The following is a 14284-nucleotide window of genomic DNA, read 5'->3' on the forward strand; positions in this document are numbered from 1 at the left end:
GTCACTGCTACAAGGACTCTGGGAACTGCCGCCCGCTCCACAATCTGCACGCTTGCGCAAAAGCCCTAGTGGTTGCCCTTCCCCCACCTACAGTCGCGAGTGGGTGACAGAGCCCCCTTCTCCGCGAGCCTCGTGACCCGGAACCGCGAGTGGAGGCTAAACCCCTCCAGGTATGTATGCAAGGCCGGGATGCGCAGGGCCGGGAGGAGGGTCGCGTCTGCGCCCGGGTGGGAGCCCCAACTTTGCGGCCGCAGCGACCCCTGAGCGAGGGTCGGGCCTCGAGCTCTGGTGAGTCGGTTCCTAAGGGCTGCTCCCGGTCGGCGCGTGTTGGGTCGGAGGAGGACGGGCAGCTCCCAGGCTCCAGCCTCCCTTTGTCAGGAGACGCACCACTGCTGGCCGTCGCAGGGCTCAGGCCGCGCGGGAGCGAGTCCGGCTAGCGGGCGCGCGCTTGACCCTTCAGGAGGGTTTGAGGGCGGAGCTCACTCGGCTAGCCACGCCCTCATGATGGCTTAGTGGGCTCCTGGAACCTCCTTGGTTCGTGGTGGTGCTTAGTGTTTCCAGTTATATTGTCGCGGAATTATCACGTCCATCCCGTTATTTCCGGTTTGAGCATCAGTATGAACAGAATTTTCTTTTTTTCTGATACTGGCTTTTCTGGGTAGCTTGGGTACACCTGGAGCTTGCCATGTAGCCCAGGCTGGCCTCGAATTTGAAATCTATACACGCCCAGTTTTTCCCCTTTTCCTGATTAGAGTCGTGCTTTTTATTTATTTTTGTAAAGTTTTCATACAAGTATACTGTCGAGGTCCAGCCTCAGCGTGAGGATGATCCTAAGAAAGGGGTGAGTGGTAGTGGTGTTGATTCAATACTGTTGAGTCAATAGTGGATGCAAGCTGTCAGATCATGTGTTCTCTCGTTGCTCGATCTGGTCAGAGGAACTGAAGCCAGTCTTTTATTTACAAAAGTTATGTTCATGAGATCTTTTTACTACTGTTAATAATTTTCTAAAAAAAAAATCCATGGTTACATAAATTCCAAAAATCCTGAATCATTACCCTGAAACCCCAATTCTTTGAAATAAAAATTAAACACAAAGCAAAAGTACATCCCTTATTGCTGAAACACAGTGTGTTCTTAACGGGCAGCAGAGCTTTGGCTTGAACAAAGGCTGTTCTTCAAGAGCAGCTGGGCATAGCTTTTGCAGTTTCCTGGCACAGCAGTCAGTACAGTGGCTATTCTCTCTCTTTTTTAAAAGACTTATTAATTTGTATTTATGTAAGTACACTGTCATTGTTTTAAGACATACCAGAAGAGGACGTCAGACTCCATTACAGATGGTTGTGAGCCACCATGTGGGTGCTGGGAATTGAACTTCAGTCCTCTGGAAAAGCAGTCAGTGCTCTTAACCACTGAGCCATCTCTCTAACCCGACAGTGAGAACAGAAAGGTGACAGATTCCTGAAGGTAATATGATTTCTTACAAAGTTTTTAAATGTATACAAGTAAAGCAGCTAGCTCTCTCTCCAATATCTCTTGAGGCATTGCTCTCTCCAATCCTTCAAGTATCCAGGAGAATGAAGTACTAACTTTTTCATATGCTTGTATCTCCTCTTTTAATTCTCTAATCTTTGTTTCCTTATCCTAGCAATTCTATGGCCTCATGTCCAAGATTGACAATCTCTCCATAAACATTAGTTCACTAGCCCACTGTCCTTTCCCATTAAACCATATTCTCTGAATACTATTTCTTCCTGGATTGTATGCAAGCCTTCCTCCTCTAAGATAAACCTACCCATCATTTGCTTGTTTTTTACAGATTCCTCCTTCTTTTCCTATGCAAGCCTTTTTTTTTTTTTTTAAAGATTTAATCATTTATTATATATAAGTACACTGTAGCTGTCTTCAGATACACCAGAAGAGGGCTTTGGATCTCTTTACAGATGTTTGTAAGCCACCATGTGGTTGCTGGGAATTGAACTCAGGACCTCTGGAAGAGTAGTCAGGTGCTCTTAACCGCTGAGCCATCTCTCCAGCCCCCCTATGCAAGCCTTTTCTTCTTCCCCCCCCCCCCCCAGAGCTGGGGACCGAACCCAGGGCCTTGCGCTTGCTAGGCAAGCGCTTTACCACTGAGCTAAATCCCCAACCCCAAAGCCTTTTCTTCTTGAGACCACCTTTTAATTCTCTATCCTTGATGTCCCAAGTTCACCCTTGCTAACTAATGTAGCAGTCATCGGACCAGAGGGTACTTGTGTCTCCTCATATAATTCCAAGTTTAAGGCCAAGTCATGTCATGAGTGGTTTCTACAAAGGACCATCTAGGGTTTTATGGCCTCTGTGGTTATGTTGTTCTACATCCTTTCTGTAGCCTTAAGGTCCAAGCAGAAGGCATGTTTGTTCCTCGTCCCCAGCAGCCCCATGACCACCTGCATTCCTGTGAACCGCATGTTTCATTTTTTATGGAGTGACCAGCTCTAAGTATTGGTGGGAAGGAGGTTATATTCCCTAGAAAGAGATTGAAAGTAAAACAGAGAGCAGCAGATCAGCTTCAGGGCACCCGTAACGATCAGCACGCTGGATCCACAGCCTCGTGATGCCCTAGAGGCAGGAGCTCTGTCCCACAGCTCCTTGTACTGTCACCTCTGCCCAGTCCTCCCTCCCCTCCTGCTAGTCCCTTTGTCTTCCTAGTTTCATTTCTATACATGATTTTATGCATCTATATAAAAATCTAGGGGTTGGGGATTTGGCTCAGTGGTGGAGTGCTTGCCTAGTAGGCGCAAGGCCCTGGGTTCAGTCCTCAGCTCCAAAAAAAAAAAATCTAGGAACCACAAATCAGAGAAATCATGTTTCTTTTTTAGAGTAATTTGTTTAATAGGATGATACCCAGTTGTATTCCTTTTCCTGCAAATGACATAACTTCATTCTTCTTTAGAAAAAATTCCTTCGTGGGGTTAGTGAGAAGGCTCAGTGGGTAGTGGCACTGCCAGCCAATACTGAAAATCTGAATTTAGTAGTAGGAGACTTTCATTGATGCCTGAAAGTTGTTCTCCGACCTCCACATGCACATGTATTTGCACACACATGTACACGCACACATGCACATGAAGAAGTTAAAGATTCCGTTATGTATGCCATGTTTCCTGTATCCACTCCTCTGATGTTACACGCCTATGTTGGTTGGTTCCATAGCTTAGCTGCGTGTGAATAATGCTGGGGGAAAAAACAACCCAAAACCGTTAATGTGCAAGTTCTCTGATATGGGAATCTTAGGTAAAAAAAATCTAGAAATAGTATAGCTGACTCTTATGGAAGGTCTACCATTAGTCCCTAGAGAAACCTCTGTACTGACTTTCACGGTAGCTGGACTAGTACATTCCCACTCTAGTGGGTATTTCCATTTGTCTACATTCTGCCGGTATTTCTTGGTCGTATTTGTTTGTAATGACTGCCATTCTGACTAGGGTGCAACAGAATCTCAGTGCAGTTTCGATCTGTGTATCTATGATAGCCTTTGAGGTTGAACATTTCTCAATTGGCCATTTGTCTTTCATCTTTTAAGACCCACTTGTTTTAGTCAGCGTTATGGTAAGAAGTAGGGATCTTGCCTCAAAGACTGGTTTATCATGACAGGCAATATTTTCAGAATTTTGTCCGGTTCAGCTGTCCAGGTTACCCACTTGGTGGCTTCTCTGCCCAGGTATTTCCCTTGCTGGTGAAAGAGCTGTCCTTTTAGTGATCTTACAAGTTAGTAATAGCGTCAGTGCCTCTAGCACAATGATGTCAGACCCTAGTTACATGGGGGAGCTTTTGGCCATTGATAACCCTTCTTTCCAAATGCTACACATGGCTGTGTAGCAGCAAAGACCCACACTTGGTAAATATTTACCTGCTCAAGTTGTAGAAGTTCAATTAGGGCAGGAGAGAGAGACATGCTCCAAGCACTGTGAGGTCGGGGGTTGCAGTGGCACTGCCTATGCTTCCCCTTCCACATTCTGCTTCTTCTGTCCGAAGGAGAAAGGTAGCATAATTTAAGATGGGCAGGTTTTTAGATTGAGGTCAGGAGTATCATAGCTGGGTGTGATGCTGTGCTAATCTTATGCTGCTTGGCCAGCGGCATTCCTTTATCCTTGGGGGCCTGTCAGGCATAAGCTTTGATGCTTCACCCTTAAGCAAGAAAAACTTGACCAGGTGGTTCTTAGGTCTTTGGAGTTGATTTCTGGGAGGAATGGAGAAGGGTTTGGAACTTTGGGTTAGAAATCCCCTAAAATGCTGTAACCAGAACGTAGTGGGCCATTCTGGTGGGAGTTAGGACCATAACACCGAGAGAAATTTAAGGATCTGGAGAAATGACTCAGCAGTTCAGAGTGTTTGCTGCTTTTGCTGAAGATACAGTTCAATTTCTAGCAACCATGCTGGGTGCTAGAAACCAGCACCACCTATGGCCCCAGCTCCAGGGAGTTCAACACCCTCTTCTGACCTCTTCAGTACCCACATATAGATGGGTACACTCATAAACATACACACATATTCAATAAATAAATAAATCTTAGAAAGAGAGAGAAACACAGTGAAAGCTGCTAGTTACTGAGGTTTCAGAGGGAGGCAAGGATTTCTGTGAAATGGAGCCAGAGGCCGTTTTATCCCATTCAGGCAGAGAACTGGGCTGCTTTCTGTCCATATCCTAAGAATTTGAGTGAGGCTGAATCAACAGTAATGGACTGATTTGTGCGGTGGGCATTTGAAGGCCGAATGGGGGCAGAAAAGGGGGGTTAGGGACTAAGACACTGGTCGCTCTTCCAGAGGACCTGGGTCCAATTTCCAACACTGTCTTCTAGATGGCATGCAGGCTATACCAAGGTTACAGCTCACTGCTCTTTTCCCAGTGTACTGTGAGAGATGGGGGTGTCGGGGGAGGGGAGAGGAGAGTGCTTGCAAAGCTCTGTGGTTTGGTGGGAAAGGAAGGGAGTTTAAAGTTGTAGGCTGCAAGGCGGCTGCAAGGCAGATGCTGAGAAAACAGCTACAGTTTTGCATCATTTAAAGGAGTCCTGCTCTGCACTGAGACAATAGGAAAAGTGCTCTAGAGGCAACGTCCCTCCCTAAGTGAAGGTTCCAGTTTGTAACAAAGCACATTCACTTAAAAGGAGAGAGCCTAAATTGAGGATGCCACTGAAGGACGCCTCTGTTTGAAAACCACCTGGTGTTTCCTCCAGGTAAGCCTGGAATTTGGACAGGCTAACACAAATATGGCCCAAGGGGACTAAGCTGCATCTCCAGCTGGAAGCAAGTTTTGGCATCGTGGTATAGGTATAGTAGATGCAAGAGTGAGGGGTTCAAGGGGTTGGGGATTTAGCTCAGTGGTAGAGCGCTTGCCTAGGAAGCGCAAGGCCCTGGGTTCGGTCCCCAGCTGGGGGCGGGGGGACACCCAAGAGTGAGGGGTTCAAGGAGGCCCATGCTAGGTTTGTAGAAGGCTGCTGAGGCCAAACAGAGTTGCCATTGTGGGAAGCTGTGAAGGTTGTCAGGTCCAAAGGAAACTCCCAAGTCCTCAAACTCCAAAAGATTGTCCAAGTAGCCAAAAATGACCTCAACATGGACTAAGGGAGGATTTGTGACAGTTAGATAAAAGTCAGTATTTCTCAGAAACTTGGGAAACTGGTTCTCATCTGCCAAGAGTAATTTCTCCTACCTATGGCAGAAGGGACATATGGCTACCTATGACATCTATAAGCCTATCAAAGCCCATGGTGGCCTCCAGGCCCCCTCAGTATCACAAGTACCCGTTATGTGCTGCAAAGTCCATGATGGTGTCCTGTCCCTTCTCACCTTCCCAGGCCTCCCTCCTCCCACACAGAGTGCTGGAGTCATTTTAGTGCTCAGGTGAGGCACTGGGGCATGTCTCGGTGCCCAAGCTGAGTTTTATTTGTGAATGGGTATGTGCAACCAGCACTCTGCCTGTCTGGTCTACATCTGTGACCTCAGAGCTTTCTTCTCTCTATGATGGCAGGATGTTCCCTGCCCTGCTCTTCTCATTATGCACTCTCTGCTCTCTACCCCTTGCTGTTCGTTCTTAGAGCCCTGCCAATGCCCAGTCTGTTTCTCTTCCTCTCTGCTCTGCACTCCTCCAGATGCCTCTGCATGTTTTATCTCTTATGCACAATAAAAACTTTCCCCCTGATAATGGTGCAGTCATATTGGCAGCTTCTTTACTGTACCCCCGGCACACAACGGTGAAGTCTGAGTTGCAGTGACGATCCCAGGACGTTGGAGATGACAGGATTGAGGGACTCCAGCTGGAGAAAGTTGTATGCATGAAGTGCTGGTCCAAGAGAGGGACCGCGTGAGCTGCAGGTGGAGAACTGCAGGTGTAGGAGTGAGTTTGGATCCTGAATGATCTTGTCACAAGTCTCAGGTGCTGGACATGTTGTGGGGTCTGGCAAAAATCCAACACCCAGAACACACCAAGTTTTCTTAACCAGGGAACTTTATTGATTTGAACAATAAACTGTCTATTCAGGGAAGACCAGCACAGACTTGGGAGCTGATACTGCCACCCCCTCTCTTCTGGTCGAGCAGGTTTTAAGCTCAAAATCCATACTCAACATGTGTAAGACATATCAAAACCGTAAGCAGGTGGGCCAGCTAAGACTACACCAAAGGAACGATAGCAGGTTGGCTTGTTAATAATAGGTTTCTAAGAACAGGGAGTAAGAAATGAGTCATGATTTTTGTGATTAGAACATGGAAGGAAGGGATTAGGGGGGGAAAAAAAAAACCCAGAACACATCTGTGCCCTTGGTTTGACCTTAAATGATATTCAAGCCCTAGCAAATGGGTAGCCTGCTTAAGATGGCAGCACTCACGCCAAGCTTCACCTTTCATCCCCCACACCCTGTTATGTAAATGGATCAAATCGTTGATCATCTTCTGTATGCCAAGGGTTATATTGAGTCTCATGACCATACGTATAGTAGATCCTATTTGTTTTTGAATGAGGTTAATAAGGGCATTGATTATAATGAGGGCAGTAAAAACGGAAGAGTCGGAGGACCAGTGAGGGCCATAAATAGGGTTTTTAGCCTGGGAGACAAGTTAAACACGTTTCGAAACCAGTTCTAGGACGGTTGTCTTTCTTGCTCTCTATTAGATCTTGTTTGACCTTGGCTAAAGCGTCCCTGAGGACTCTCAAGTGATTAACATAGAAACAACTCCCAAATCATGCAAAGCTCTGTAGAACAGCAGGTCTAATCTTCTGCTCTGTAGGTTGCTTCAGCTAGGGAGTCTGTCAGGCTCTCCAGTTGTTGGGTTGTGAAGTGCAGGTGTCCCAGGTCTTTCTTTACCCAGGCTGAGGTAAGAAAAACGGTGAGCAGATTATAGCATGAATGTTTGCTATGCTGCTTTGTGCCCAGAGCTCTCTTTGGATATGTGAATGAAAGACACACACACACATTAACTTATTTTTGAAATGCCTTGGCTACCTCAAAGGCTGGGCACTCCTAAACCTTCCCTTGTTACTCCAGGCCCAATAGGGGAAGTGGCCACTGACCCGAAATCTCACATGGCTGGTTGGCTTTTCTCCTGCCGCTCTTTCGTCCCATCCTTCTACCCTGAGTCATGGCAATTCTCTTCATTCCTCTCTGCATGCTATCTGTGCACCTGTCCCATCCCGGGCCCTGCCTTGGCTGTTGGCATCTTTATTTATTGATCAAAAACCAGTTGGGGAAAAGGACCTTCGACGTCTGGACATGCAGATTCCCAATTGAATTAAAGCAATAGAGCCAATCTCCAACAGCAGATAGGCAAAGGGTGATACCAAAGATACATGCAAACCAAGTAGTAGTGGGCGTTTTAGCAAGTTTTGCCTGTCCAGAGGCACAGAATCAATGAGGCATGCTCCCATTCCTTGCACATCCTCTAGTGTGAGGGAAGCATGAGTAGACCATGGGCAGTTTTTGTCCCTCTGGTGTGGAGGAATCTGCTGAATGTTGGTTACATTGGGACCAAAAGTGACTAAAGTTGCTATCCCCGTATAATAAGGGGGTCTTAAATTTAAGCAAAGCCAGCAATCTTCCATAAGTTGTGGCTGAGTCACATTTAGGTTAAGCAAAGGTAGCAGTCAGGGTGTCAAGTAGGGGTTCTTTAAGTCTGTTCTGAAACAGGAGTCTGACCTTTGGGCCCTGATTAATGGCTCTCAGTCTCTGGTTCGGGGCTGCCAGGTACACAGACTGTAGTTTTGGTCTAGGTATCAAGTGAATGAAGATCTCCCTATGTGGCCTGTTTGGGTTAGGGAGCAGCCTAAAGCCCTGTCTTTGGATAGTAAACTCAGTCCTCAGGTCTTGGCCTGTCTGATATTTTCTGATACCTCAGGTCTGTCATTTATCTCAGATGTCTCCTGGAGGGAACACATTCCAAGTTTTTAAGGTTATGGTTACAGGGTTACAATAACTGGGAGCCTTGCAAGTTCTATGGCCTCAATGGTATTGGAGATAGAAGGATTATTGTCTTGGGACCAGGAAGACCAAGTTTCACACCCCAGGTTTTATAGTGATACCATTTTGTTCACAGTTTGAGTCATAGGGGGTGGATAAAAAGATGATCCCCGGGCTGGAGAGATGGCTCAGCAGTTAAGAGCACCCGACTACTCTTCCAGAGGTCCTGAGTTCAATTCCCAGCAACCACATGGTGGCTCACAACCATCTGTAATGGGATCCGATGCCCTCTTCTGGTGTGTCTGAAGACAGCTACAGTGTACTTATATATAATAAATGAATAAATCTTTAAAAAAAAAAAAAAGATGGGCTGGAGAGATGGCTCAGTGGTTAAGAGCACTGACTGCTCTTCCAGAGGTCCTGAGTTCAATTCCCAGCAACCACATGGTGGCTCACAGCCATCTGTAATGGGATCTGGTGACCTCTTCTGGTGTGTCTGAAGACAGCTATAGTGTATTATATACATTAAATAAATAATATTTAAAAAAAAAAAAGATGATCCCCATGGAGACCTTTCAAACTCCAAATCTCTAAACTACACCAAATAGTTCTAGCTCCTGAGGTCCAGGATAGTGAGGAATGGGACTGGTTCTGTAGTTTCCTCATCCAGCCCACAATGTGCAGAGATCTGTCTTAAAGCTAGATGGACTCATCAGGGTATGCTGAGCACCCTAGCTATGGTGGAACTTGTTCAGTACCTCCCAGGCATAGACCTTAAGCTGATAATAATTGGGGCTATACAGGGACTTGAAAACCCAACAGAAAGAATCAAGGTTTGACCAGTTTTAGCTTTAGTGGATCTCAGTGAGTTCCATCAGAGGGTCTGCAAGGGGTTCTCTTCTTCCAGTGCCACCCTCAGGTGGGAATGATGAATCCAGGAGTGAATTCTGTCAACCTTGACAGCCATCAGTGTGATCAGATGATAACACCATATTAGGACCCCTCCAGTGGGGAGTCACAGAGTCCACTTCATGCCATTTAGCCCTGACTGGATCAGCAGGCTGGAAACCGTGTAGGACATTGGGCAAGGGCTTACCAGCTCTCAACAAACAGGTTGTCCTGGGTCTTTTGTAGGACCTGGACAGACTGGAGTAAGTGTTGGTTAGATCTTTATTGTGCTTGCAGCTAATTTGGACATCAGTCTAGGGCACGTTGGAGGAAGTCTTCCCCAACTTAAGTTCATAAGGAGTCCCTCCTTGATGTAGGGAGTATTTCTAGCTCTTAAGAGAGCAAAGGGCGGAGTGCTGTCCAGTCCTTGCCAGTCTCTATGGTTAATTTAAGGTCTTTAGGGTCCGACTGAGTTTTTCTACCTGTCCTGAACTGGAAGAAGACAGGTAGGGGTGTGATATACAGTGTAATTTCCAATTAACCCCCAAGGCTCCACTTATACCTTATACAGCCTGAGATAATAAGGCTAACCCTAGCCCTGAGTCATGGTTTTTGCAGTTGGAACATGGAAGGAATTGAAAGAAAGAAAGAAAGAAAGAAAGAAAGAAAGAAAGAAAGAAAGAAAGAAGGAAGGAAGGAAGGAAGGAAGGAAGAAAGAAAGAAAGAAAGAAAGAAAGAAAGAAAGAAAGAAAGAAAGAAAGAAAGAGAGAAAGAGAGAAAGAAAGAGGAAAACAAGAAGCAACAGGTCTGCGCTCTTGACTTGACCTGACCTGGTATTTAAGCCCTAGCAAGTAGATGGCTGGTTATTTCAGACATAGAGCCTGGGATCTGGTGTTTGTAGGTTTGGGTCTTTGGCTTATCTTCCTTGTTATTAACCCATTCCTCCCTTTTAGAATAGGAGATTGCCTGTGCCATTGTGTATTGGAAGTATGGAACTTGTGGGTTTGTTTTGATTTTTGTTTTTCCTAGACAGGGTTTCTCTGTGTAGACCAGGCTGTCCTGGAACTCACTCTGTAGACCTGGATAGCCTCAAACTCAGGACTCCATCTGCCTCTGCCTCCAGAGTACTGGGACTAAAGATGTGTGCCACCATACCCAGCTTGAATTTACTCTTTGAACAGGGTTGGAACTGTTTTTTTTTTTTTTTTTTTTTTTGGTTCTTTTTTTTCGGAGCTGGGGACCGAACCCAGGGCCTTGCGCTTCCTAGGCAAGCGCTCTACCACTGAGCTAAATCCCCAACCCCAAAATGCTCTTTTTTTTTTTCCTTTTCTTTTCTTTCTTTTCTTTTTTTCGGAGCTGGGGACCGAACCCAGGGCCTTACGCTTGCTAGGCAAGCGCTCTACCACTGAGCTAAATCCCCAGCCCCTGGAACTGTTTTTAAAAATGGGGACTTCTGCAGGTAGACTGAATGAATGCATTTTGTATCACGAAATGGCCACTGGCCTATAGGGACAAGAGTCGGAAGGTGTGGCTTAAGGTATGTTTGTTGGGTTGACAAGTGGTAGACTTGTCAACTAGACCTTCATTCAAGGTTTGGTCTTTTGCCATGTATTGTAATGCTAAGCGCTGGCCCTGGTTGCCTCAGAAAACTTGCATGTCCACCTTGCTCCTTATTTTAAAACTCTTTGTTGAATAAAGATGCCAACAGCCCATAGCTGGACAGAAGCGAAATAAGTGGGGTTTTTATACTGCGTGATCAGTTGCTTCAGGCTCCTGCTGCCATGATTTTTCTGTCATGATGGGCTATGCTCAAAATGTGATCCCACTCTTTTTAAATTGTATGGTGGCCTGGAGAGATGGCTCAGCAGTTAAGAGCACTGACTGCTCTTCCAGAGGTCCTGAGTTCAAATCCCAGCAACCACATGGTGGCTCACAACCATCTGTAATGGGATCTCATGTGACTGAAGACAGTGACAGTGTACCCACATACATAAAATAAATAAATGTTTTTTTTTAAATGTGATCCCAAGTAAACCCTTCTTTAAGTTGCCTTTGTCAGGTATTCATAGCAATGAGAAAAGCAACCAATACCCTACCTGCTAAAATCTAGGTTTTTGATGTTAGTGCAAAACCGGGGCACTGTACTTGTGGGAAGGCATCAGGTCCAGATCAAAGAGGCAGGTGTGAGTCCAAGGCCAGCTTGGCTTACAGAGCTAGTTCAGGACAGCCAGGGCTAATCTGGCTCAAAAGCAAAAAGGAATTGTGTTGACATTTTGGTGGGCATTGCCTTGAATCTGTAGATTGCTTTTGGTAGGATGGCCATTTTTACTATGTTAATCTATCAATCCGTGTGCATGGAGGTCTTTCCATCTTCTGGTACCTTCTTCAGTTTCTTTCTTCAAAGACTTAAAGTTTTTTACTTGAAGTCTTTCACTTGCTTGGTTAGAGTTACCCCAAGATGTTTCATATTGTCTGTGGCTATTCTGAAGGGTGATGTCTCCCTGATTTCTTTCTCAATCTATTTGTCATTTGTGTATCAAAGACTAGTGATTTTTTTTAAATTAATCCTGTATTCAGCCACTTCACTAAAGGTGTTTATCAGCTGTAAGTAAGAATTCCCTCGTAGAAATTTTGGGGCCATTTATGTGTCATCTGCAAACAATGATGCATTGACTTCCTGTATCCCCTTGATTGCCTTCAGCTTTCTTATTGCTGTAGCTAAAATTTCAGTTACTACACTGAATAGGTATATCGTTGTGAATGATCAGTCTTGTCTCGTTCCTGAGTTTAGTGAAATTGCTTTGCGTTTTCTTTCCATTTAATTTGATGCTGACTATAGGCTTGCTGTAAATGGCCTTTATTATATTTAGGAATGTTCCTTGTATCCCTAATCTCTCCAAGACTCATCATGAGGGGTGTTGAATTTTCTCAAGACATTTTTTTGGGATCTAATGAAATGATCTTTTTTTTTTCCCTTCAGTTTGTTTATATGGTGGATTATATTGACTGATTTTCATATTCCTGCATCTCCAGGATAAAGCCTACTTGATCATGGTGGATAACTTTTTGATGTGTTCTTGGATTCAATTTGCAAGTATTTTGTGAGTTTTCTTTTTCCTTTCATCTATATGCATAAGGGAAACTGGTCTGTAATTCTCTTTGGTGAATTTTGTGTGGTTTAGGTGTCAAGGTAACTGGCCTCATAAAATGAATTTGGCAGGGCTGGAGAGATGGCTCAGCAGTTAAGGGCACTGACTGCTCTTCCAGAGGTCCCGAGTTCAATTCCCAGCAACCACAGGATGGCTCACAACCATCTGTAATGTGATCTGATGTGTGTCTGAAATCAGAGTACTAATATAAATGAAATAAATCTTTAAAAAAAAATGAATTTGGCATTATTCCTTCTGTTTCTATTTTGTGGAATAATTTGAGATGCATTACTGTTAACTCTTCTTTGAAAGTCTGGTAGAATTTGCTAAAATTGTCTGGCCCTGGGCCTCTTTTGGTTGGGAGACTTTTAATGATTGCTTCTACTTAATCACTGAGTCTATTTAAGTCGTTTTTCTGATCTTGGTTTAACTTTGGTAATTGGTATCTATCAAGAAAATTTTTATTTCTTAAAGATTTTCCAGGGGCTGGAGAGATGGCTCAGAGGTTAACAGCACCGACTGCTCTTCCAGAGGTCCTGAGTTCAAATCCCAGCAACCACATGGTGGCTCACAACCATCTGTAATGGGATCTGATGCCCTCTTCTGGTGTATCTGAAGACAGCATACCACATAAAATAAATAAATTAAAAAAAAAAAAAAGATTTTCCAACTTTGTGGGATACAGGGAATTTCCTCAGTGTCTGTTGTTATGTCTACCTTTTCATTTCTGATTTTGTTAATTTGGATAATCTCCCTATGCTTTTAATTAGTTTGGATAAGGGTTTATCCATCTTTTTTATTTTCTCAAAGAACCAACTCTGTTTCATTGATTCTTTGTATTTTCTTTGTTTCTATTTCTTTGATTTCAGACCTCAGTTTAATTATTTCCTGCTGTCAATTGTTAAGTTTCCCATCACTGATTTCACTAATTTCACTAATAATCACTAATTTCTTTATGAAGGCACTTAGTGCTTTAGTGCTGTGAACTTTCCTCTTAGCACTGGTTTCATTGTATCCCATAAGACTGGGTATGTTGTGTGATCATTTTCATTGAATTCTAGGAAGTCTTTAATTTCTTTTTTTTTTAAAGATTTTATTTATTTACTTCATGTATGTGAGTACACTGTCGCTGTCTTCAGACACACCAGAAGAGGAGATCGGATCCCCATTACAGATGGTTGTGAGCCACCATGTGGTTGCTGGGAATTGAACTCAGGACCTCTGGATGAGCAGTTGGTGCTCTTAACCGCTGAGCCATCTCTCCAGCCCCTTAATTTCTTTCTTTATTTCTACCTCGACCCAGGAGTCCTTCAGTAGAGAGTTGTTCGGTTTCCATGGGTTTGTAGGTCTTCTGTTGTTTCGGTTATGTTGGAAGACAACTTCAATCTATGGTGGTCTGATAGGATGCAAGGGATTACTTTAATTTGCTTGTGTCTGTTGAGACTTGCTTTGTGACAGAGTGTGTGGTCAGTTTTGGAGACAGCTCCATGGGGTGTTAAGAAGGTATACTTTTCTGTGTTTGGATGAGCTGTTCTGTAGATATCTGCCAGGTCTAGTAGGTTTATAAAATCTGTTAGCTCCAGTGTTTTTCTGTTTAGTTTTTGTCTGGGTGACCTGTCCTTGGTGAGAATGGGGTATTGGAGTCTCCTGCTCAATGTGTGAGGGTCAGTGTGTGATTAAGCTTTAGTGTTGTTTCTTTACAAATGTGTGTGTCATTGTGCTATGGTCTAGCCCCAGTGGGGTTCAGAACCTGAAGGAGGATGTGTGGAATTGGAGAAAGACTGGGACCAACAAGTGCAGCTCACACACCCTGGCACCGGACACCCC

The 14284-nt window shown here is 44.5% G+C and overlaps 1 protein-coding gene across 30 annotated transcripts in view; it reads left to right on the top strand.

The window, feature by feature from the left end:
• Nucleotides 1-14284, top strand: part of Zfp1 (zinc finger protein 1) — a 32427-nt gene continuing 18143 nt past the window's right edge. For 17 of the 30 annotated variants that reach the window (XM_087595017.1, XM_087595026.1, XM_087595042.1 and 14 more), the window contains exon 1: nucleotides 1-170. Coding sequence is in view for 1 of the 30 variants with exons in the window: in XM_087595013.1 (XP_087451139.1) it covers nucleotides 12360-12409 (50 nt within the window). In the remaining 29 variants the exon portion in view is untranslated. 30 annotated transcript variants of the gene reach the window in all.

Source organism: Rattus norvegicus, chromosome 19 (assembly GCF_021556685.1).
Source record: "Rattus norvegicus strain SHRSP/BbbUtx chromosome 19, alternate assembly SHRSP_T2T, whole genome shotgun sequence".
In the NCBI taxonomy this organism is placed as follows: Eukaryota; Metazoa; Chordata; class Mammalia; order Rodentia; family Muridae; genus Rattus; species Rattus norvegicus.